We start from the raw sequence: 23,293 nt of genomic DNA on the forward strand, positions 1-23,293 counted from the left end.
TCAATGACAGCAATCCGTCCAGGCCCTGAGGCAGCAAAGCAGCCCCAAACCATGATGGCCCCTCCACCATATTTCACAGTTGGGATGAGGTTTTGATGTTGGTGTGCTGTGCCTTTTTTTCTCCACACATAGTGTTGTGTGTTCCTTCCAAACAACTCAATTTTGGTTTCAGCTATGGACAGAATATTTTGCCAGTAGTGCTGTGGAACATCCAGGTGCTCTTTTGTAAACTTCAAATGTGCAGCAATGTGTTTTTTGGACAGCAGTGGCTTCCTCCATGGTGTCCTCCCATTAACTTCATTCTTGTTTAATGTTTTACTTATTGTAGATTTGTCAACACAAATGTTAGCATGTGCCAGAGATTTCTGTAAGTCTTTAGCTGACACTCTAGGATTCTTCTTCACCTCATTGAGCATTCTGCGCTGTGCTCTTGCAGTCATCTTTACAGGACGACCACGCCTAGGGAGAGTAGCAACAGTGCTGAACCTTCTCCATTTGTAGACAGTCTGTCTTACCGTGGACACATGAACATCAAGGCTTTTAGAGATACTTTTGTAAACCTTTCCAGCTTCATGCAAGTCAACAACTCTTGATCGTAGGTCTTCTGAGAGCTCTTTTGTGCCAGGCATGGTTCACATCAGGCATCTTGAGAACAGCAAATTCAAAACTAGTGTGTTTTTTTATACGGCAGGGCAGCTTTAACCAACACATCCAATCTCATCACACTGATTGGACTCCAGGTTGGCTGACTCCTGGCCCCAATTAGCTCTTGGAGAAGTCATTAGCCTAGGGGTTCACATACTTTTTCCACACTGCACTGTGAATGTTTACATGTTTTGTTCAATAAAAACATGAAAACATATCCTTTTTGTGCACTATTAGTTTAAGCAGACTGTGTTTGTCTATTGTTGTGAATTAGATGAAGATCGGAGCACATTTGATGACCAATTTATGCAGAAATCCAAGAAATCTCAAAGGGTTCACAGACTTTTTCTAGCAACTGTATGACATTAAAAACTGCTTTTAAAATGTCAATCTCATATTTTGACCTTCAAAACTCATGATTTTAAATTTTATTTAGCACTTTAATTGCTAAAAATCATGGTTTTTAACTTTTGACTTTTTTTAAAATTGCAACATCATTTATCATCAATCTTACATTTTTCCCCTATAATCCTTTGGTGGGGAAGAAGAGGTTGAGACTTTATGGGAAATTTCAACCCAGTTAGGCCCTCAGGTTAGACCCAAACTCAGGACTCGGCCCCTGCTGTGATTGAGTTTGACATCCCTGCTCTATAACATTCCCCCCTTTGATAGAAAATATGATTTATTTTCTACAGAATGACTTTAAACTTTCAGCCCCTGAAGACCATTCAATCCAGTCTTGGGGGTGCATTTAGGTCTTCATACGCCCGAAAAAAGCCTCAAGGACCCATACCAAAACCCCAACAGGAAGTCTACAGTGCTAAAGAAGCAGAATTTGTATCTTGTTGATATACTATTGTGTTCTTCTACAGCTTTTTGCAAGACATTATTGGACTGAGCACACCCATATAAAAACATTGTATCCACTTGCACTGGGTTGTGATGGCCTCTCAGTGCTGTCCTCGTTGTGGTTGTATCAGAATCTACATCAAGTAAAATAAAAGCATATTGTCAATCACTGAGTTTTTATTGTTTCATATTAACTCAGTTACATCAAAGTAGGGGAGAGCAGGGTAAGATGAGTGTTCAGAATGTCCTCCCCACAGCATTTAATGTGATATTTAGGTCTGCAGCACAAATTAAATCCGCATGGGGGGAGCTCCACCCTATCACACTCATCCTCTCCACCATACACAAAACAAGGCTCTAGCAGGCACTGCCATGGATGCTTGATTAATAATGCAGAAACATACTGATCCAGAGCAAACAGCTAAGGAGGGGCCAAGCATGCCAAGACAGCCTATGTGATAGAGGTGAAGTGAGGTTTATGTCAAACATGTATGTCATACTGGCTTTTTGAAAAACTAAATATAAACTAGAAACAGTATTAAAGTGGTCAAAAGCATTTATTATTGCACAATTAACCTGCCTAATAATTTATCAGTCAGGCCAATTTTGGATCAGTCATGATGGCTTCTACTTCCTGAAAAGTAGGTCACTAGAAAAACCAGTTTGGGAAACACAGGTTTAGACGCTGGCAGCACTGCTATGTTAGCCACATTCTGCAAACCAACTTTGCATTGTTGTCCAACTGACACTGCAGTCCTGTGTTAAAAAAAAAAACAGTGCCGTAGTTTCGCAGGTTTCTGCCACTTTAATTTAAAGGGGACATATGCAAAAATCATTTTAGGCTTTTCTAACAAAATTATGTGCCCCTGGCCTGTCCACAATCCCCCCACATTTCAGAAAATGTGCGCTGAAACAAGCCGTTCTCAGATTTCCCCTTAACCACCCTCCTCTCCTGATCCTCCTCTCAGCTGCCAGCTGAGACACAGGAACAGCTCGGTCTGAGCAGAGCTGGAAAAGAGGCAGATTCAGAAACAAACTTCACAGGCATGTTTGGGGATCTCTAAGACCAATATAAACTTGTCTTAAAAGGGTAAAATATGTCCCCTTTAACTTTAGATAAGGTGACTGAATTCAAAGAAAAAGATCTGATTTTTACCAGATTTAAGACTATATTATATCATATTTGTAGGCAAATATTACAACCAACATACCAAGCTGTATCTTAGTTTAAACCTGAGCGACATTCAGTGTTTTCCCTCCGTTCATCATCTCCATCTTGTCTCAGATTCAAAGGAGTCTTCAGTCTTGACCTCAACCTCTTGATATAAATGGTACTGATGTAGCTCTGAAGCCTGGCCTCCAGCACACTTGTGTCTTTTCAACTGATTATTCCAAGTGAATTTTTGGTCACACCCAGTGCAGCTAAAGGGCTTCTCCCCTCTGTGATGTGCCATGTGAAGTTTCAGATTAGACTTGTCTCTAAATTTTCTACTGCACTCAGAGCAGCTGAAGGGTTTTTCTCCGGTGTGGAGAAGCATGTGTGATCTCAGACTTCCTTTTTGGTTAAATCTTTTACCACACACAAAGCAGCTGTATGGTTTCTCTCCTGTGTGAATTCTCATGTGTCTTATCACATCCTGTTTCTGTCTAAATATTTTACTACACTCTGAGCACTGATGAAACTTCTTAACAGAATTTAGTTTCTCATAATTGTTGGTTTCTTGAGATTTGAGGTTTGGCCGCCGTTCTCTGGTCTCTGTCCAAAAATCACTGTCAGCACTGTCATCACTTCCAGAGAAGTCTTCATTCTTGACCTCAGTCTCTGGTTGTAAATGTCTCTCTGGATCTGAGCTCCTGACTGGTTCTGTTCCTCCACAGTCCTCCCCATCAGCTCCTGTTTCCATCTGTTCACTTTGTTTCTGATGAAGCTGTGAGGACTGAGGTTTCTCCTCATCATGTTCACTCTTTACAGAGACCGATGTGAAGGGAAACATGGTTCTATCAGCCTGAGTGATCCAGACTTCCTCCTTTTCTTCCTTAATAAGAGGAGGCTGTATTTCTTCCTGCTTTTCACCCCTGGTCACCCCTTTGTGGACTGCAACGTGCTGGCCCAAACTTTTGCTTTCTGTAAACTGGTCCTCGCATCCTCGGCCACTGAAAAGTTTGGCCTCTTTGTGACTGTTTCTGTGGATTTTTAGAGGTTGTTTGTTGTGACGAGTTTGATAAGAGTCAGAGGAGAAATCTAGGCCCCTGTCAGAGTCAAATAATACTGCACTCCTGGAGACTCCGTCATTTATCAGAGAGTTTAAATCCATCTGATGTTCTCTGGTCGTCCTCTGATCATCAGTGTCTTCAGTCTCAGCTCCAGAGGAGTCTTCAGTCTTGATCTCAGTCTCTGATCCTAAGTGTCTCTCTGGATCTGAGCTCCTTGCTGGTTCTGCTGCTCTACAGTTCTTTCCATCAGGTCCTGTTTCCATCTGTTCACTTTGTCTCTGATGAAGATGTGAGGACTGAGAGCTTTCTTTATGAGGTAACAAGAAGCCAGAAGATGAAGTCTCTTCACCAATTTCAGCCATTTCTTTGTTTTTCATAAAGTTTGGATCTGACTGAAGGTGCTTTGCCTTGCTGCATAAATCAATTTTAACAGTATTACTGAGGTCAGATTTCTGAAAGTTTTGAGAACAGCCAAACTGATAGCTGGTAGGATTACATCCATTATTCACTGAGGCCTTTTTCTTCCTCTGATAAGTGAAACCAGAATGATGTTGCCTTGTCTTTTTCCAAAAATCAGTGTCAACTCTGTCATTAGATTCAACAGACCATTTGGTCTCACTGTCACTATCTGGTTTAAGATTTAAACGTATTTCTGGATCTGAGTTTCTGACTAGTTCTGCTCTGCCACGATCCTCTTCATCAGTTCCTGTTTCTGTATCTTGTTTCTCCTGATACTCGGAAGTGTGACCTTCCTCACAAATGTGACTTTTCAGTTGACAATAAAATGAGAAATTCTGGTCACAAACAGAGCAGCCAAAGTGTCTCTCTCCTTTGTAACGTTCTATGTGAAGTGTTAGACCAGATTTATGCTTAAATCTCTTACTGCAAGCAGAGCAGCTAAAGGGTTTCTCTCTAGTATGCACTAACATGTGTGCTGTTAGATTTGCTTTTAGGATAAATCTTAAACCACACAATGAGCAACCAAATGGTTTCTCCTTTCTATGATGTGCCATGTGAAGTTTCAGATTAGATCGATGGTTAAATCTTTTCCTGCAGTCTGGGCAGCAGAAGGGTTTTTCTCCAGTGTGGGTTCTTATATGTCTGGTCAGATCCTGTTTCTGTTTGAATATTTTACCACACTCAGGGCAGGTGTGTGATTTCTTGTCAGTCTTCAGAATCATATCTTTCAGGTATTTTACCGAAATTAATTTTGACTGTTTCTCTAGTGTATCGTGCCACTCATCACTGTCATCAGTCTCAGCTCCAGAAGAGTCTTCATTCTTGAGCTCAGCCTCTGGTTGTAAATGTGTCTCTGGATCTGAGCTCCTGGCTGGTTCTGCTCCTCCACAGTCCTCTCCATCAGCTCCTGTTTCCATCTGCTCACTTTGTCTCTGAAGAAGCTGTGAGGACTGAGGTTTCTCTTCAACATTTTCAAACTTCACTGTTACGAGGCTGAAGGGGAACATGGTAGTATCATCCACCTTCAGTCCTTGAAGCTGCTCTCCCTCCTGACTGCTCCACAGTTCCTCCTGTTCCTCTTTAATGTGCAGAGGTTCCGTATCCTCCTGGGCCAGACTGGGCTTCCACTCCTCAGGGGGGGTTTCTTCACTCATCAACAGCTTCTGGATGTCTGCAGGACACAGTAAACGACAATATAACATGTCATGGAAAAACATCACTTTACATACAAGCAAAAGTAAAAAAACACCCCTAAACTGTAGTTCTATTTACACTGGTATGACCTCTTGATAATATTGATAAGGGTAGACTAATGATACCAATAAAAATGAAAGATCTCCATCCTAGAACAGGGGTTCTCAACCTTTGTCGCCTGTGACCCCCAAAATAAAGGTGCCAAAGACCGGGGACCCCCAGTGTACCAGAAGGTGGCTGACAAAGCTGCCCATTTAGAGGGGGAAAATGGGAGAGCTTTCTGGGGCCCAGCAAAATCATGGTCCATTGTGAAGTTAAGCTGTGGTATTTTATATCTAACCTGAAGAATAACCACTCTTGTCAAAAAAAAAAACAAAACAAAACAAAAAAAAACAAAAACAAATATAATTTTAATTCATTTGTGTAGTAAGTAGCCCTCTTGAAAACAAAAATCCTTTTGTTAAAAACGGAATTAAAATACATTAAAAGTAGCTAAAATGTGTTAATAATAGCATAAAATGGTGGGAAAGGTGGTGAAATTAAATTTTGAAAGTAGCAGAAATGGGTTAGAAATGCCAGAAATTAGATTAAAGTGGCAAAAAATGGCATATTAAGTGGTAAAAGGGGATTAAAAAGTGGCTGAAATGGAATTTAAGTGGCAAAAACAGGTGGAAATTTGATGCAATGGGATGAAATTTGGTTTAGAGGTGGCAAAAACAGTCAGAAAAAGGAGGTGGAAAGGGTTTAAAATGAACAACAAATATGTTTTAAGTGACACAAATGTGTTAAAATTTGGCAAGATTGATGTAAAGTGGCAACACTTTAATTTAAAAAATATTCTTCGTTTTTAAAGGCATCTGGAGACCCCCTCTCAGTATCTCCCGACCAAATGGGGTCCCGACCCCAAGGTTGAGAACCCCTGCTACTGAAGCCTTGAACTTATAAGCATTCATTTCAACATCAGTTGAACTCATGGGTCTTTTCATGTCAGTTAAACTTGACTTTGTCTTTAGAAATGGCTGATGACATTTAAGAACACAGTGGTGAGTTTATTTGTAAAGCTGATGAAAACATAAGTCACTCAGTCAGCCTGCTCTGTCTCCTCTCATCCTTCTGGGTGTCAGAGCTGTGGTCAAAGGGCTGCATACTGTGATATTTGAAATCTTAATATGTTATAAAGACCCAATAAGAAAAGATAGCCATGATTTTTTGATGTGGCTTTAAAAAATACATAAAAGGCACTTCATTGATCTGTGTTTAGATCTAAAATAAGTCAAAATATATATCACAGAGAGCTAAATTATTGCAATGTCTGCTTTTTCCAGGATCGTTCAGCCCTATTTTGTGATGTACTCTAATTTAATGACATTTCTGAAAGGAAAACAACAAAGTGCTGCAGGCACCAGCAATGAAAACACAGAGATTTGTATTTCTAAATTTCATACAAAAACTGGGATGTCATGCACATCACATTCTGCAGTTGACATTTATCATGAGTTCTACACAAACTGTTAACCGAAGTTTCCAATAAACATGTGCTAGTCTTTATTTCTATGTATATATAAAATTAGCACAGAAAGTAAGGAAATTTGTGTTTGGTAGATTATTTCTTTGTTGTAACAATACTTCTTGGTATAAATCTTATACCGTTGGAAAGTCTGTTTATTTCCCTTTGAAATAGTGACACATTTGTAAGGATCATGCATTTGTGGGATGAGCAGCAGAGCTGAGTATGTGGGTTATGCCATGAAAAATTTGCCAAATATTCTGTCAGTGTCAAACAGCTTATACTGACTTTGACTCTTGTTTGATGTTTGATGGATTGTATGATTGAAGTTTGAAGAAACAAGACATATTGGCAATTTAAAAATGTATTCATTTAACAAACAGGAGCCTCAGTAGCTTGTGGAAAAAACATTCACAGCCACAACAGCCTGGCTCCTCCTCCTCATGCTAGTAACCAGCCTGCTTACACACTGCTGTGGGATGGCATCCCATTCTTCAACCAGCATTTGTCACAAGTCAGCCAACGTGGTTGTGTTGGTCACTCTGGCACAAACATAATGCCCTAGCTGATCCAACAATAGGGTTGAGGTCAGGACTGCTGGTAGGTTATTCCATCCTCTCCACTCCACCAAATTCTGGAGGTAGTCTCTGATAAACCTCGCTCTGTGGTGGGCGAGCGTTGTCATCTTGGAGGATAGAGTTTGATCCCAGACTGTGGAGGAATGGGATTGCCACTGGTTGCAGAATCTCATCTCAATATCTCTCTGCATCAAGATTGCCTCCAGAGATGAAAATCAGACATCTGATTCTTATCACGTAGGGGTACTAGACGCTCAAAACAAGAGTCAGTGGCAAAAGCAGTAAAGGCTGTTTGGCATTTGCAGAGAAGATCTGGCAAATTTTTCATGGGCGCAACCCACATACTCAGCTCTGCTTCCCATCCCACAAATACATGATCCTTACAAATGTGGCATCATTTCAAAGGGAAAAATAAACAGGCTTTATAAGATTTATTTATTTATTGTCAAGAAGCATTGTTACAACAAAGAAATAATCTACCAAACACATATTTCCTTACTTTTTGTGCAAAATGTATACACTACCGTTCAAAAGTTTGGGATTACTGGCACACTATTTTGTTTTCCTAAGAAAAACATTTTCATGCGGGTCACAAATAGTTATTAGCAACTGTCAGTCCTCTGCATCAATCTACTAGTATGGCTGCTAATCAAGTTAATCATGTTGCACAGCTTAAAAAAAACAACAAAAAAAACCCATTTTACTTATAAGGGAGTAAAAAGACCGGACACTGGAGGACCAGAAGAAGGTGTTGAGCAAGGATGAGTCCAACTTTGAGGTCTTTGGATCAAAGAGAAGAACATTTTTGAGACGCAGAACAAATGGGAAGATGCAAGAACAGAGCTAAACACCATCAGTCAGAGAGGCGGTAAAACGTCTCAGTTCCAACATCTATTCATCTTCTACTGTGATCAAAATGTGGGTTCATGAAATTTGACAATCCTTGACTTCTATCTTCATTTACATTTCACACAGTGACCCAAACTTCATTGGAAATGAGATTGTAATATTCCTCTGTGATAATGAAAAATAAAATTGCCCAAAGATACATTTTTATTACTGATTTTTTATGGGAAATATCATACACATCGATTTAGATGGACTGAAAGAATACCAAATATTCAACAGTGTAAAATGGAACCACAATATTAAAGTAGCTCATCACATGGTCTGGAGGTTTTAACTCTGTACAGCTCTGAGTTACTTTGTGTATGAATATTGCTTTAAACATCACCTTTCCTTGTTAATATTAAACACTCTAGAAACATACTAGGATCAAAGTTAATGTCGTAAATCCCCGTTTTTAACAACAATCATTAGAAATTCTACGATAAATATTAAATTCAATATACAATCGCTACTGAAGAGGTTTTTAGTCCAGTAACTGGGTGGTTTTGTTAACAGCAGCTGGCTGAAACAGTGCTGTGTCCGTCTATGAACGTTAGCTAAAAGCTAAAGCTAAAGCTAAATGCTAAAGCTAAAGGCTCCCTGACACACTAACAGGAAATGTTTAAAGAAAGAAAAACGAACCTGTTCTCTGCTGCTTCTCTTCTCTCCTTAACGTAGACATTTCCCACATATCCAAGAGTCGAGAAGGACAAGAGAAATACACGCAGTTACTAGAACAGTAATCGGCTAACCTAGCAGTCACCCATGATGAGCAAAGCGGATGTGACGTCATCGCGTTTGTACGTTACAATTTTTTATTTTGTTATTGATTATTTTAATCATTTTTATTTGTAGGTTGACACTCTCTTGAAGGAGCAAAGAGTTTGAAAAGTAGACAGGGTGGAGGAGACGGAGGGAAAGCAGAAAATCCAAAGAAGAGGAGGAACGACTGAAAATGAGGACAAGGAGACAAAATGAGGATATATCCAGGAGAAGAACAGATCTGAGCGCAACTGTGGAAAAACTCCAGCCAGATGCATGGGTATAGTCTGTGTGAGGTGAAAATAACGTTATGGCCTTTTTTGTTTATGTTTTTTTAATTGTGCGGCCGACGCTGACAGGATTGTTGTTGATGCTGCGAAAAAGTTATTGGAAGTTGTTGACGTCACTGGAGAGGAAGTGCAGGGGAAACCGTGGGCCAGAAGTATTACCTGGGATGGCCGGGATAGAGAGTGATATAAAAGAGTGTTTCTGTGTTGTAATTCCATTTTTCTACAGTTACACCAAAGAGAAGTGCCCTTCCAAATCCAGCAGTTGGCGGTAATGCAACACTTTAGGATGCCGACGCCTCTAAACACCACCACCGAAGAAGAAGAAGTATGGCGTCGTCCGTTACAACATGCTAACTGGCTAACTTGAATAAGGAGCTCCACTGTCAAAGAAAACAACTGGATGTGACTTAATCCCTGAAATAAAGATGCACAGAGCAGGTGGGCTTTCTTTACACTCATGGAAACGTGTTTGCTGATCATTTTCAGGGAGTCTTCAGCTACAGACGTTAGCTGTAGCCTTTAGCTTTAGCTAAACAGACGAACACAGCACAGTTAGCCTCAGCTAGCTCCTGATAGAAGCTCCTGTAGACCTGGTTGTTCCAGACTTCTTCCATTGGGAACCTTCAGTGAAGCAGAAATGTTTCTGAAAGGCTTAAAGCAAGGCTTCCCCAGATCTGTGCCTGTCTCTGAGCTCTGCAGCTCCTCTGACCTCATGGCTTGGTTTCTGCTCTGATATCATTGTCAGCTGTGAGGCTTTCTATAGAGGTGTGAGCCTTTAGAATCATGTCTAATCAGGTTAATTTAGCTCAGGTGGACTCCAAACAAGGTGTAGAAACTTCTCAGCAACAACCAGAACCATGGAGGAACCTGAGATACATGTACAGCACTGATCATCAACTGGCGGCCCGGGGGCCATATCAGGACCCCTGAAGCTCAATAAATTCAGAAAAGGAGGAAAAGAAGATGTTGTGGCTTTAAAAGTATCCTTTGGCTTTAAATGTCTGCAGCTTTTAAATCCATTACAAAAATGACAAATATTGAAACCGTTTTTTTGCTGACTTAACATTTGATTTGTTTTTATGGTAAATATAAAAGCCATTTTTAGTAAATATTAAGAAAGGGGTTTAGGTCTGCACAAATCTTGCCAAAATGGCCAGATAAAGTGATGAAAAGGAGTTAGAGAGTATCAAAAATGGGTGCTAAGTGGCAAAAAGGGTTGTGGAGTGACATAAACAGAATAAAATTTGCAGGAAAATGTGCAGAAATGTGCCAAAAACGGTAAAAGAGGAAACAGGGCAAAAAGTAACAACAATTGGTAAAAAAATTGAAAAAATTATGCAAAGAGTAATAAAATGTAGTCAAAAAGTTTAAAAAACTGATAGAAGAGTGGAAAAGTGGTTTCAAAGGGGTTAACGAAAAGCAAAAATTGGGTTAAAGAGGCAAAAAGGGGAAAAAAGTATCAAAAATTGGTTAAAAGTGGGAAAAATATAGCTAAAATAAGTAATGAAAAGGTGTTAAGAGTGGCACAGAGAGGCAATAACTGGCAGGAATGATGTAAAAAGGGATAGAAGAGTAGTAAAATGGGTGAAAAGTGACAACATTTGGTATAAAAATGGCAAAAATGTAATGAAAAGGGGTTAAAAAGTGGCAAAAATTGAAAAAAGAGTGACACAAAGGGGGTTAAATATGCAGGAAAACTGGTTAAAAGGGGGTTAAAGAATGGCAATAAATTGGTTAGAGAGACAAAAAGTATCAAAAAGGGGTTAAAAGTTAATGAGTTAAAATGGGTGCTAAATCACAGTTGGGGAGGGCCCAGCCAGTTTTGTTGTCAGGCCTGTCTTCTTGTGTCCTGCTGCATTATAGATAATAGAGATAGATCTCACTGGTAATGACTACACCGCTTTCCACATTTTTATGCAAATGACATTTTTCTCTTATTTTCCTAAATAATAATGCAAATGACAGAATATTTTTCATGTCAGCAGCCATTAGAGCATAATTCAAATGTTTCTGAACAAACTTCATAATGATACAATTAACAATTAAAAATTAAAAACCTCAATATGTACTGTTCCACATTATTATGCACAACAAAGTTTTAAAGCATTTTATGGTTGTAAAGAACTGAAAATGGTCTTTTGTTGAATTTGCAGCATTAGGAGGTCATATTTACTGAAATCAAAGCTATTTCAATCAAAAACATCTTAACAGGACAAGTTCCATGTTAACATAGGAGCCCTTCTTTGATATCTCCTTCACTATTCTTGCATCCATTGAACTTGTGAGTTTTTGGAGAGTTTCTGCTTGAATTTCTTTGCAGGATGTCAGAATATCCTCCCAGAGCTGCTGTTTTGATGTGAACTGCCTCCCACCCTCATAGATCTTTAGCTTGAGGATGCTCCAAAGGTTCTCAGCAGGGGAGGATGGGGGCCACACCATGATTTTCTCTCCTTTTATGCACATAGCAGCCAATGACACAGAGGGATTCTTTGCAGCATGAGATGGAGCATTGTCATGCATGAAGAAAATTTTACTACAGGGCATGGTTCTTCTTTTTGTACCATGGAAGAAAGTGGTCAGTCAGAAACTCTATATACTTTGCCGAGGTCATTTTCACACCTTCAGGGACCCAAACGGGGCCTACTAGATCTCTTCTCATGAATCGAGCCCAGAACATGACTCCGTCTCCTCCTTCCTGACATCACAGCCTTGTTCAGACATGGTGGCCATCCACCAACCATCCACTACTCCTCCATCTGGACCATCCAGGGTTGCACGGCACTCATCAGTCAACAAGACTGTTTGAAAATGAGTCTTCATGTATTTCTGGGCCCACTGCAACCGTTTCTGCTCGTGAGCATTGGTTAGGGGTGGCTGAATAGTAGGTTTATACACGACTGCAAGCCTCTGGAGGATCCTACACCTTGAGGTTGGTGGGACTCCAGAGGCACCAGCAGCTTCAAATACTTGTTTGCTGCTTTGTAATGGCATTTTAGCATCTGCTCTCTTAATCTGATGTATTTGTCTGTCAGAAACCTTCCTCATTACGCCTTTATCTGCACAAACCCACAGTACAATGATCACGCTTAAGTTTTCAAGAAATATCTAGTATTTTCATTCCTTGTCCAAGACATTACACTATTTGAGGCTTTTCAGCAGCAGAGATCCTTCTTCTTTCCCATATTGCTGAAACCTGTGGCCTGCTTAATAATGTGGAACGTCCTCCTTATGTAGTTTTCCTTTAATTGGTCTCACCTGGCAAACTAATGATCACAGGTGTCTGAGATTGATTTCAGTGATCCAGAGAGCCCTGAGACACAAAACCATCCATGAGTTTAACTGAAAAACAAAAACTGAATGTTTATGACACTAAAATTCAATTTGCATTATAATGTGGACCATGGTGTATTCTAAATATGTTTGAATCATTATGAAAAAACGATAAGGGAAAGGATAGCACATTCAGCAAAAATGCAACAATAAACCCCAAAATTAAAAAATATCCTTGAATTGGTGAGAAAATAGTCAGTTAGAGTGCTCTGGTGCTCCGTCTACTCAGTCTGACCTTTATTACAGACAAACATTCCCCGGCTGGTTTTGCATAATCAGAATCCATCATGTAAAACAATCCCTCCTAAAAAATTTAGGCTCACAGTCTGATGTTGTCTTTGTGTACCTTGTCTTTTTGTGTGCTCCTGCTGCAAAACTAATTTCCCTTCATTGGACAATGAAGAAACTCTGCTCTGACTGTGTTTGGCACACCCCTAACTCTCTGTGGACCCCTCCACAGGGCACTGTGGAGGTAAAATCCATTTAGTCTTTATGCCTCAACATTATAAATATTTGTATCTGAAGAAATTCATCTGTGAATTGCAAAATAGATTAATGTAAAGATGAAGAGATGAGACTGTCTTAAACTTTTACCTGTTGTTTTCCATAACAGGTTTTATGGGCATTTCCCTCATCCTGCAGATGTCCAGCAGCTGCTGGTGAGCAAAGAAGAAGAGAAGGAACTGTGGCTCATTTAGGAGGGAGTGCAGCTTCTGATCCCACCATGTTCCCCTTCAGTTCTGTCTCTGTGAAGAGCGAAGATGATGAAGAGAAACCTCAGTCCTCTCAGCTTCACAGAAAAACTGAACAGATGGAAATGGGAGCTGATGGAGAGGACTGTGGAGGAGCAGAACCAGCCAGGATCTCAGATCCAGAGACACATTTACAACCAGAGGCTGAGGTCAAAACTGAAGACACTGAGGAGAAAGTTATCTATGGCTCAAGTTGTGAGAACCATTTTACAAAAACAACAAATTTGGGCCAACACATGATAGTCCATAAAGTGGAACACAGAGGGGAAGGGTGGGGGGACCCAGAGTTTCCACTTATTAAGGAGGAAGAGAAGGAAGTCTGTATCAGTCACACTGTTTCAGTGAAGAGTGAAGATAAAAGTCAGTCCTCAGTGCTTCACCAGAGACTAGTTGAACAGGCAGAAACAGGAGCTGATGGAGAGAACTGTGAAGGAGGAGGATCAGCCGGGAACTCAGATCTAGAGAGACATTTACAACCACAGACTGAGGTCATGACTGACGAGTCTTCTGGAACTGATGACAGTGCAGACAGTGACTTCTGGAAAGAGACCAGGCATCGTCATTTAGGTTCCACTTATCAGAGAAATAAAAAAGTTTTGGCAGGTAATAGATTTAATCCCATCAGGAATATACGTGGCTGTTCTAATGATCTTGATAAATCTGGCCCCGGCAAACACAACACTGTAGAGATTGATTTACGCCATAAGCAAGAGAACCTTCAGTCAGATCCACATTTTATGAAATATGCAGAACCGTCTGAACATGTTGCAGATGTTTCATCTTCTTGCTTTTTGGTGCATCAGACAGAAATCACTAAATCTTTGCAGCTTCATCAAAGACAGATTGAAATGACAGAGACTTGGGCTGATGGAGACGACTGTGGAGGAGCACTACCCACCAAGAACTCAGATGCAGAGAGACATTTACAACCAGAGACTAAGATCAAGACTGAAGATTCTGCTGGAACTGATGACAGTGCAGATAGTGATTTCTGGAAGGAGACAAGAGAGCGTAAGCCAGACTCATCCTCTGAGAAGAGGTTATGCAGCTGCTCTGACTGTGGCAAGACATTCACAGTAAAACAGAGACTGATTCTGCACAGAAGAATTCACACAGGAGAGAAACCATTCAGCTGCTCTATTTGCAATAAAAGGTTTACACAGAAAGGTCATTTGGACACGCACATGAGAGTCCACAACGATGACAAACCATTCAGCTGCTCTGAGTGTGGTAAAAGATTTAGACAAAAGTATTACGTGAAACATCACATGGCACGTCACGGCAAGGAAAAGCCCTTCATCTGCTCTGTTTGTCATCAAGGATTGTTTGGGTATCATCAATTAAAATCACACAAGTGTGTTGGAGGTAAAGCTTCAGAGAATCACCAGAACCAAACTGTAGTAATGCAAAAGGCAGACACAGAAGCTGATGAAGAGGACTGTGGAGGAGAAGAACCTGCCAGGAACTCTGATCCAGAGAGACATTTACAACCAAAGACTGAGGAAAATCCTAAAGACTCATTGCAACCGGAGACAAAAGACAGTGATGGTCGGATGGCCTTTGGAAAACAACAGTCAGATTTAAAATCTAAAGGATACATTAAAAATAAGAGACAAACAACTTCCCAGGAATCGTATAGGTGCCCTGAATGTGGCAAAACCTTTGCCCTAATTTCTGATCTGAGTCCACATATAACAATTTGTGCAGAAGTGAAAACCAGTTGCTCTGTATGCAGCAAAAGATTGAACCAAAAAGTGAACTTGAGCTCACATTTATTGGTTCCTGCAAAAGAAAAACCATTCAGTTGCTCAGTCTGCAGTAAAAGATTTAACCATAAATCTGGTCTGAAAGCTCACATGATACACCACAGTGCAGAAAAACCCTTCAGCTGTTCTGAATGCAGCAAAAGATTCAGTCTGAAAGGTAATCTGACCATACACATGCTACTTCACAGGGGAGAGAAACCATTTTCTTGCTCCATTTGCAATAAAAGATTTACTCAAAAAGGAACTCTGAACACACACATGTTGGTTCACACGGGAGAAAAACCCTTCAACTGCTCTGATTGCAATCAAAGATTTAAACTAAAGTCTTATTTGAAACTTCACATGGCACGTCATAGAGGGGAGAAGCCTTTCAGCTGTAGTGATTGTTACCAAAGGTTCAGTTGGCGCTGTCAGTTAAAGACACACAAGTGTGCTGGAGGTCAGGCAACAAGGATTGATCAAATCTAAACTTAAGTAAAAAGAGAGGTGGAAACATGAGCCAATGGAGAGGGCAGTACCAGACTCTCTTAAAAAATCAGTTTGAAATGAAATACTCCCCTGCAGCAGAGACTAAAGGCAGAGATGGTATTAACAGTGTGACAACATTAAAAAAAACCCTGACTACCCACATGATAGTTCACTCAGCAGAGAAACCCTTCAGCTGCTCTGTTAGCAGGAAAGATTTACTAAAAAGCGAAGTCTAGCCACAAAAGCCTTTATTTCACAAAGGGGAGAAACCCTTTAGCTGCTCCACTTTGCCCTCACAGCTAAAAGTACACAGTTCAGAGGTTTATCGAAACCACATAGGAGAAAAAAGAGGAGCTGATGAGGAGGAATGTGGAGGAGCAGAACCAGCAAGACCTCCAAAGAGACATTTACAACCGGAGACTGAGGTCAAGACTGAAGATGTGTTTTTATCTAAGACTGAAGACATCGATGATGACTGAAAGGACTTAAGAGACTGTCATGTTTTTTCCTTATGGAATTTTAGTTTCATTCCTGATACATGATAGTGGTGGTGAAAAACTTCTCACCTTAAGTGATACTTTTTCAGGTTGATCTTTCTTTTGTTGAAAGAATAAAATTCACATATAAAGCTAAGGCCAGACTGCACAAGTTTGTAGTCTTTTTACATTCTTTTTGATGGTCAGGACCTTAGATAAGCTGGTCACAGAGCCATACATTTGTGTCCAGACTTGACATACTGCACAACACAATAGTGAACAATCAATTGGCCATCGCCCCTCACTGTTTCTTAGGGTCCATTTTTGATAGATACAACATTTCTTTTCAAAGGTTGCCAAATGATTTGCAGATTTGCCCATAAAAAACAGACTCCATGAGTTTGCTGTTAGATTGTCTTGAAGATGTTAAATCCTGGACTGAGCTAAATCTCTTGACAATGAATGAAAATAAAATTGAAATCACTGTTTTTGTGTTTGAACTCCTGGCTGGTTTTAACGGTCTTCCTGGTCCTCTAGGTCAGTGGTTCTCAACCTTTTCAGCCTGGGACCCACAAAATTAAGGTGCCAGAGACCGCGGACCTTCACTGTACCTGAAGGTGGTTGAACACAGCCATGAACATTATAGAATAGTTATGTGGAGACAAGGCTGCCCATAAGGACGGATAAAGGGATAGGTTTCTGGGATCCTGCCAAACTGGGGGCCCATGGAGGTCAGCAAAACCATGGTCCATTGGAAATTTAATCTTAAAATGAAATAACTTTTGTGGCACACCAGTAGTCAAGTGGTTAAGGCCATGTATGCGGGAGGCCCAAGTCTGAGTCCGGCCTGTGGCACAATTTCCTGCATATCTCTACCTACTCTCTTCCCTGTTCCCGAGTCTATCCACTGCCCTCCTCTATCTAATAAAGGCCCAAAAAAAATTAATAAAGAAATGGCTTTGGTTAAAAACATATTTAAAATGGGTAAAAAAATGCTTAAATTGGTGAATAATGGAAAAAAAATGGTGGAAAATGTGTTGAAATTGGATTTTTAAAGAACACAAATGGGTTAAAAGTGGCCATAAAATAACCACAAATTGATTAAATTGGCAAGAATGAGTACCAAAACTGGATTAAAAAGTGGCTGAAACGGCTTTAAAGTGCACAAAATTGAGGGAAAAAAGTTGGACTGGGATGAAAAATTGATCTAAACTGGCAAAAATGGGATAACTGTGGTTAAAATGGGCAAAAAGGGGTGTAAAAGTGGTTAATAGTGGCAATAGTGAGGCAGCAATAGGCAGAAAGTGGCGAGAATTGGTTTAGAAGTGATAAAAACAGGTGGAAAAATAGTGGTGGAGGGAATGAAACTGACACAAATGGGTTTTAAGTGGTAAAAATGTGCTAATATTAGCAGATTCTGTGTTAAAAACTGATGAAAAAGGGTTGAAATTAGGTGAAATTAGTGTAAAGTGGTAACACTTTAATTTAAAAAATGTTCATAGTTTTTTTTTTAAAGGCATCTGGTGACCCTCTCTCAGTGTCTTGCAACCCTCAATGGGGCTTGACACCAAGGTTGAGAACCACTGCTCTAGGTCACCCCTATGTTAAACAAGGGAACAAACAAGCTCCATGTTATCTTTGATAGCTTTTTTAAAGTTTGATCAACAGGGTTCATTGGTATTGAGCTCTGGTGATTAACGCTGGCATTTATCATAATAGGGTATAGTCTTTATTATTATATTAAAGGTCACATATGCAAAGTCCACTTTTCAGTGCTGCTCAGTGTGTCCCTCAGTAGTAATCTCTCTGTAACACATCATAAAGTCTGAGGTTTTTGTAGCCAGAGCTCTAAAAACCTCCCTGTTGTCTTGTAGGTTAATCTCTGTGCCGCTGCTTTCATTCCCCTTTCACCTCACCTTTTGGTTTGTTCCTGCTTCTTACTTTTTCTCCAACATGACAGGACCAATGATTTTCTGTCAGGAGTTTTCCGTTATGTGACCTTGATTGCTGTTGGGTAAATGGGTATATGTGGAGTATACTCACTTCTATAACACTAAATAATCACAACCATGTTGTGAGGATTACAGGTGTCGGCCGTTTAGTTTTTCATTTTATTTTATTTGTTTAATCTTTTTTGTTTCCAAGACTACAAAAATCATCTTCCCCCTTCAGGGTCTCTGTGGGACCTTAAACGCATTTAAAGTTAATAAATTGAAAATGTAAGCATTTAAAAGTATGAAAAAGTCTTACATGCAAGAATGTAAGGTCTTAAATTGTGTAGTATGCATGTTTCTGAATATATTAACCCTCTGAGCCTTATGCAGTTTAACCATTGTGTCTCACTTGGACTTTTTGTCCTAAAAAGCGTGTAAAACATCTACCCTGTGGTGCACAAGCAAACTCTAAATGTTTTTATTTTCAGGACAACCTGGCTTTAAGAATATGTGTGCTGCTGTAATGTCACTGGGATTAAAAAAACATAAGTTATGGTATTATAAAAACAAAAGAAAAAAAACCCAAATCATATTAAAAGTCAAAGATTTTTTATACACAAAATACACAAAAACCATAACCACTACCCCCATCTGGGCAGGTAGTAAGGTGGCTATAAGGTCCTGGTCGTGCTGTGGATCTCCGGAGGGCCTGAAAACGTAACATCCCTAAATGTATGAATACAGAGCTGTATAACACGCACAAATGACACACTATATTGCCAAAAGTATTCATTCACCTGTCTTGACTCGCATATGAACTTAAGTGATATCCCATTCTTAACCCATAGGGTTAATATGCCGTTGGTCCACCCTTTGCAGCTATAACAGCTTCAACTCTTCTGGGAAGGCTTTCCACAAGGTTTAGGAGTGTGTTTATGGGAATTTTTGACCATTCTTCCAGAAGTGCATTTGTGAGGTCACACACTGATGTTGGACCAGAAGGCCTGGCTCTCAGTCTCCGCTCTAATTCATCCCAAAGGTGTTCTATGGGGTTGAGGTCAGGACTCTGTGCAGGCCAGTCAAGTTCATCCACACCAAACTCTCTGATCCATGTCTTTATGGACCTTGCTTTGTGCACTGGTGCACAGTCATGTTGGAACAGGAAGGGGCCATCCCCAAACTGTTCCCACAAAGTTGGGAGCATGGAATTGTCCAAAATCTCTTGATATGCTGAAGCATTCAGAGTTCCTTTGACTGGAACTAAGGGGCCAAGCCCAGCTCCTGAAAAACAAGCCCACACCATAATCCCCCCTCCACCAAACTTTACTCTTGGCACAATGCAGTCAGACAAGTACCGTTCTCCTGGCAACCGCCAAACCCAGACTCGTCCATCAGATTGCCAGATGGAGAAGCGCGATTATCAATCCAGAGAACGCGTCTCCACTACTCTAGAGTCCAGTTGCTGCGTGCTTTACACCACTGCATCTGCTTTGCATTGCACTTGGTGATGTATGGCTTGGATGCAGCTGCTCGGCCATGGAAACCCATTCCATGAAGCTCTCTACCACTGTTCTTGAGCTAATCTGAAGGCCACATGAAGTTTGGAGGTCTATAGCGATCGACTCTGCAGAAAGTTGGTGACCTCTGCACACTGTGTGCCTCAGCATCAACTGACCCCACGCCGTCATTTTACGTGGCCTACCACTTGGTGGCTGAGTTGCTGTCGTTCCAATTGGCTTCCACGTTGTTATAATACCACTGACAGTTGACTGTGGAATATTTAGGAGTGAGGAAATTTCACCACTGGACTTGTTGCACAGGTGGCATCCTATCACAGTACCACGCTGGAATTCACTGAGCTCCTGAGAGCGAACCATTCTTTCACAAATGTTTGTAGAAACAGTCTGCATGCCTAGGTGCTTGATTTTATATGCCTGTGGACATGGAAGTGATTGGAACACCTGATTTCAATTATTTGGGTGGGTGAGTGAATACTTTTGGCAAGTGTATAGTGTATATACTGATACACTCAATGGTATAGAGTGAAAAATTGTGAGTATTTGCTGCATCTAACAGCCAGATTCTAGATTAATGCAATTAATTTCTGGAGGTAACCAGTGGAATTTGCAAAGCACTCATCTTGACCCTGCTTAAATGATCTTATAGTCTCAATTTGATGCATGGGGCCAAGTCTGGTCCAGGGGAAGGGTGCTGCCCCTGATAACTATCTATTGCCATCTGAATAATCATCATAGTCTCCTCAATCGTCCCTTATCTACCTTTTTGCCTGACCACCTATAACTACTTTGGCAAACTATAGGGGAGAGTGGGGGGATTTGTGCCAGCGGGGAAGTGGTGCCACCCCTTGTTTCAAGAAAACCATAGAAGAAATTTGTCATGTGACCACATATTTTTGAAGAGCCATCAATTTTACTCATCCTGCATAAAAGACAGACACATGACATGAGAGGTAAGCACATTTTAGCTCAAAAAAACTGATTTTTGCCTTTCAGAGTAAAATTTCTATGATCAAGGTTTTTTGATTGTTATGTCTGAACAATTATAGACAAGTTTGAAAACATTTCACACATGTTTTAGTGCTTTAGTAGGCTACACATTGAGTCTATACAGTTGGCATGATGTTAGCTCTAAACTGCTGGATCATGCAAGTTTTTCAGAATAGTGGGGCTGGGGTGATTTGTGCCAAAGGGCCTGGGTTAAGTTGTGCCAGTGGCACATCCACAAACCCAGACCCACAGACACACCCAAACCCTGACACCCACGCAACCAGACCCAAATACCCACAAATCCAGACCCACACATGCAGACCCACACACCCAGACACATAAATCCCAGACGTAGACCCTAACCCACACACCCTCTCACCCAGACCCTCACACCCAGTCCCACACACCGACACACCTACCCTAACAAATCCACACAACCACACACCTAGACCTACACACCTGGTACCCAACAAAGAAGGACCAAAAACAGCTGGAGAAGTGAGGAGATGGACATGCCTCATCAGTGTTTGATTTACCTGCCATTTATTTAATTTAGCTAACACTGATTTCAGTTTTGAGTTTGCACTGTTATTAAAGAGCAGTTTATTCAGTTTTTTAACTGGCCTAAGTCACAATGAGATGTTCAGAAATTGGCCTAAATCACTTTATTCATATATGTTGCATAACTGACAGACTGTATGTCAACAGGAATCTATTGCCAAAGCCTTTTTGCCTGAAATGATTCACAGATATCAATACTGTGTATTTAAGTTTTTTGTGTTTTCCGAAAAAATAGAAAATATGACTTATGCCATTAGTTTAATAGGGTGATGATATCTAAATAAACCCTAAATGAGTAATTTTGTATTGAATTTGTCTTGCTTTTATGCAGCATTATAGTTTATGAGATTAAAATGTTCTGTTTTACTTCAGTAATCTTCAATAATCACTGGCACAATTTACCCCAACGTATTCTAACCAAAGGCACAACTTACCCCACACCGGGGGCAAGTTGTGCCACGAGACCTATATAAAGCTATATTTCTTAAACAGTTTATTTCAGATCCAAAGTTATTGTTCCCAGGGATGCACCACATCCTGAAATATATGTACGTACTTAAGTTGGAGGCATTACTGTCATGGCCTCACTTTAAAATCACTTTGAGTAAAAACTGTCACAACTCCCCCCACTCTCCCCTACGCTCCTTTCACAAAGTTTAATCGATCACTACAGGATATAAATAAATAAAAGTTTGAACCATGTTCAAAGGGTTTTATTTGTTTACTTTTTTATTCTGGTGAGCTCATTATGAACTCTGACTGATTATTGGAAGATATCGTTTCCGACTATTTCTGCCTCAGCTAACCCTTTATTTGCAAATTTATATCATTTTTCATCCCATTTCACCCAATTTTCACCTATTTTTGCCACTTAAATGTCATTTCAACCACTTTCCAATCCCCTTTACCACTTAACATGCACATTTTTGCCACTTTAACCCATTTTTGGTTATTTTTTGCCACTTTTATCTGATTTTTGGCATTTCTATCCCATTTCTGCTACTTTTAAAAGCTAACTTCTACCATTTTTGCTATTATTAACCAATATTAGCTATTTTTACTTATTTTCATTGTGTTTTTAACAACATAATTTACATTTTTAAGAGGGCTACTTACTACACAAGTTAATAAGAATGTGTTTCTTTGATAAGAGTGGTTATTATTCAGGTTAAATATAAAATACCACAACTTAACTTTACAATGGACCATGATTTTGCTGGCCCCCAGTTTGGCTGGGCCCCAGAAAGCTCTCCCATTTTCCCCCCTTATGGACAGCTTTGTCTGCACATGACTATTCTTAAATTTTCATGGCTGTGTTCATCCACCTTCAGGTACAATAGGAGTTCCCAATCTCTGGTCCTTTCATTTTGGGGTTGTGGGCTGAAAAGGTGGAAAACCTCTGATCTAAAGAAGATTTCAGTGTACCTTTTTGAATTGAAGAAATGAATCAACTTTTGATATTCTAATTTGTTGAGATGCAGCTGTATGCTAGTTATTTGATTAGTAAAATGAATATCCTCCCACAAAAGTGTTATTATGATAACTTGTGGGTGCTCATGAACTGTGAAGTTAATCAAAGCTTGGAAAATATCAGTAATCAGTGTTCTTTCTCTAATGTACAATATTTATTGAAACTTTGCTTCATCAACAAATATATAGGTGTAGATATAACAGTATGTATCAAGAATGGAAAACTAGAATCTATGGCATATTCTAGAGCACATTCAAATTGAACACATTTCCTGTGATAGTTTTTGTCTTCAGAAGGGAACTCCAGTTGGAGAAATCACCAGTCTCAGAGCAGCTGAGTGGTTTCTCATTAAAGTTCAATTTCCTGTTGCTGACAGCCATACCATTATTTATGAAAACTTAAACCCGACTGATGTTTTATGCTCTCCTTCGAATCATCATCACCGTCTTCAGCCTCTGCTCCAGGAGAGTCTTCAGTCCTCTCTGGATCCTGACTGGTTCTGCTCCTCCACAGCCCTGTTCATCACCTCCTGTTTCCGTCTGTTCAGTTTTTTTCTGACAAAGCTGTGAGGACAGTCTTTATGAGGCACGAACAAGCCAGAAGAGGAAACCTCTGTGCTACCTTTAGACCAGTGTTACTCAA

General features: G+C 40.1%; 2 protein-coding genes across 3 annotated transcripts; one reads left to right on the plus strand and one right to left on the minus strand.

Moving 5' to 3' along the window:
* Positions 1–1,717: 1,717 nt before the first annotated feature.
* On the minus strand, positions 1,718–9,109 carry LOC121521044 (gastrula zinc finger protein xFG20-1-like). Of its 2 annotated transcripts, XM_041804759.1 has the most exons (3): positions 8,977–9,097; positions 8,151–8,226; positions 1,718–5,338 (listed from the first exon to the last, which is right to left on the minus strand). In XM_041804759.1, exon 3 carries the CDS (start codon positions 5,319–5,321, stop codon positions 2,760–2,762), a length of 2,562 nt encoding a protein of 853 aa, XP_041660693.1. In that variant the 5' UTR covers positions 5,322–5,338; positions 8,151–8,226; positions 8,977–9,097; the 3' UTR covers positions 1,718–2,759. The 2 variants fall into 2 exon arrangements, with proteins under 2 accessions (XP_041660693.1, XP_041660692.1); XM_041804758.1 differs by lacking the exon at positions 8,151–8,226 and having other exon boundaries at positions 8,977–9,109.
* Positions 9,110–13,162: 4,053 nt separating this feature from the next.
* Positions 13,163–16,510, plus strand: LOC121521088 (zinc finger protein 2 homolog). The gene is made up of 2 exons (XM_041804824.1): positions 13,163–13,188; positions 13,330–16,510. The coding sequence occupies exon 2, from the start codon at positions 13,441–13,443 to the stop codon at positions 15,700–15,702; it is 2,262 nt and encodes a 753-aa protein (XP_041660758.1). The 5' UTR covers positions 13,163–13,188; positions 13,330–13,440; the 3' UTR covers positions 15,703–16,510.
* Positions 16,511–23,293: the final 6,783 nt, after the last annotated feature.

Source organism: Cheilinus undulatus, linkage group 14 (assembly GCF_018320785.1).
Source record: "Cheilinus undulatus linkage group 14, ASM1832078v1, whole genome shotgun sequence".
In the NCBI taxonomy this organism is placed as follows: domain Eukaryota; kingdom Metazoa; phylum Chordata; class Actinopteri; order Labriformes; family Labridae; genus Cheilinus; species Cheilinus undulatus.

Coding starts and splice junctions, on each gene's coding strand:
- LOC121521044 (XM_041804758.1), bottom strand. CDS start 9,025: ATGTGGGAAATGTCTACGTTAAGGAGAGAAGAGAAGCAGCAGAGAACA. Junction 5,339..8,976: donor AGAGAAGCAGCAGAGAACAG/GTTCGTTTTTCT, acceptor TGTGTCCTGCAG/ACATCCAGAAGCTGTTGATG.
- LOC121521088 (XM_041804824.1), top strand. CDS start 13,441: ATGTTCCCCTTCAGTTCTGTCTCTGTGAAGAGCGAAGATGATGAAGAG.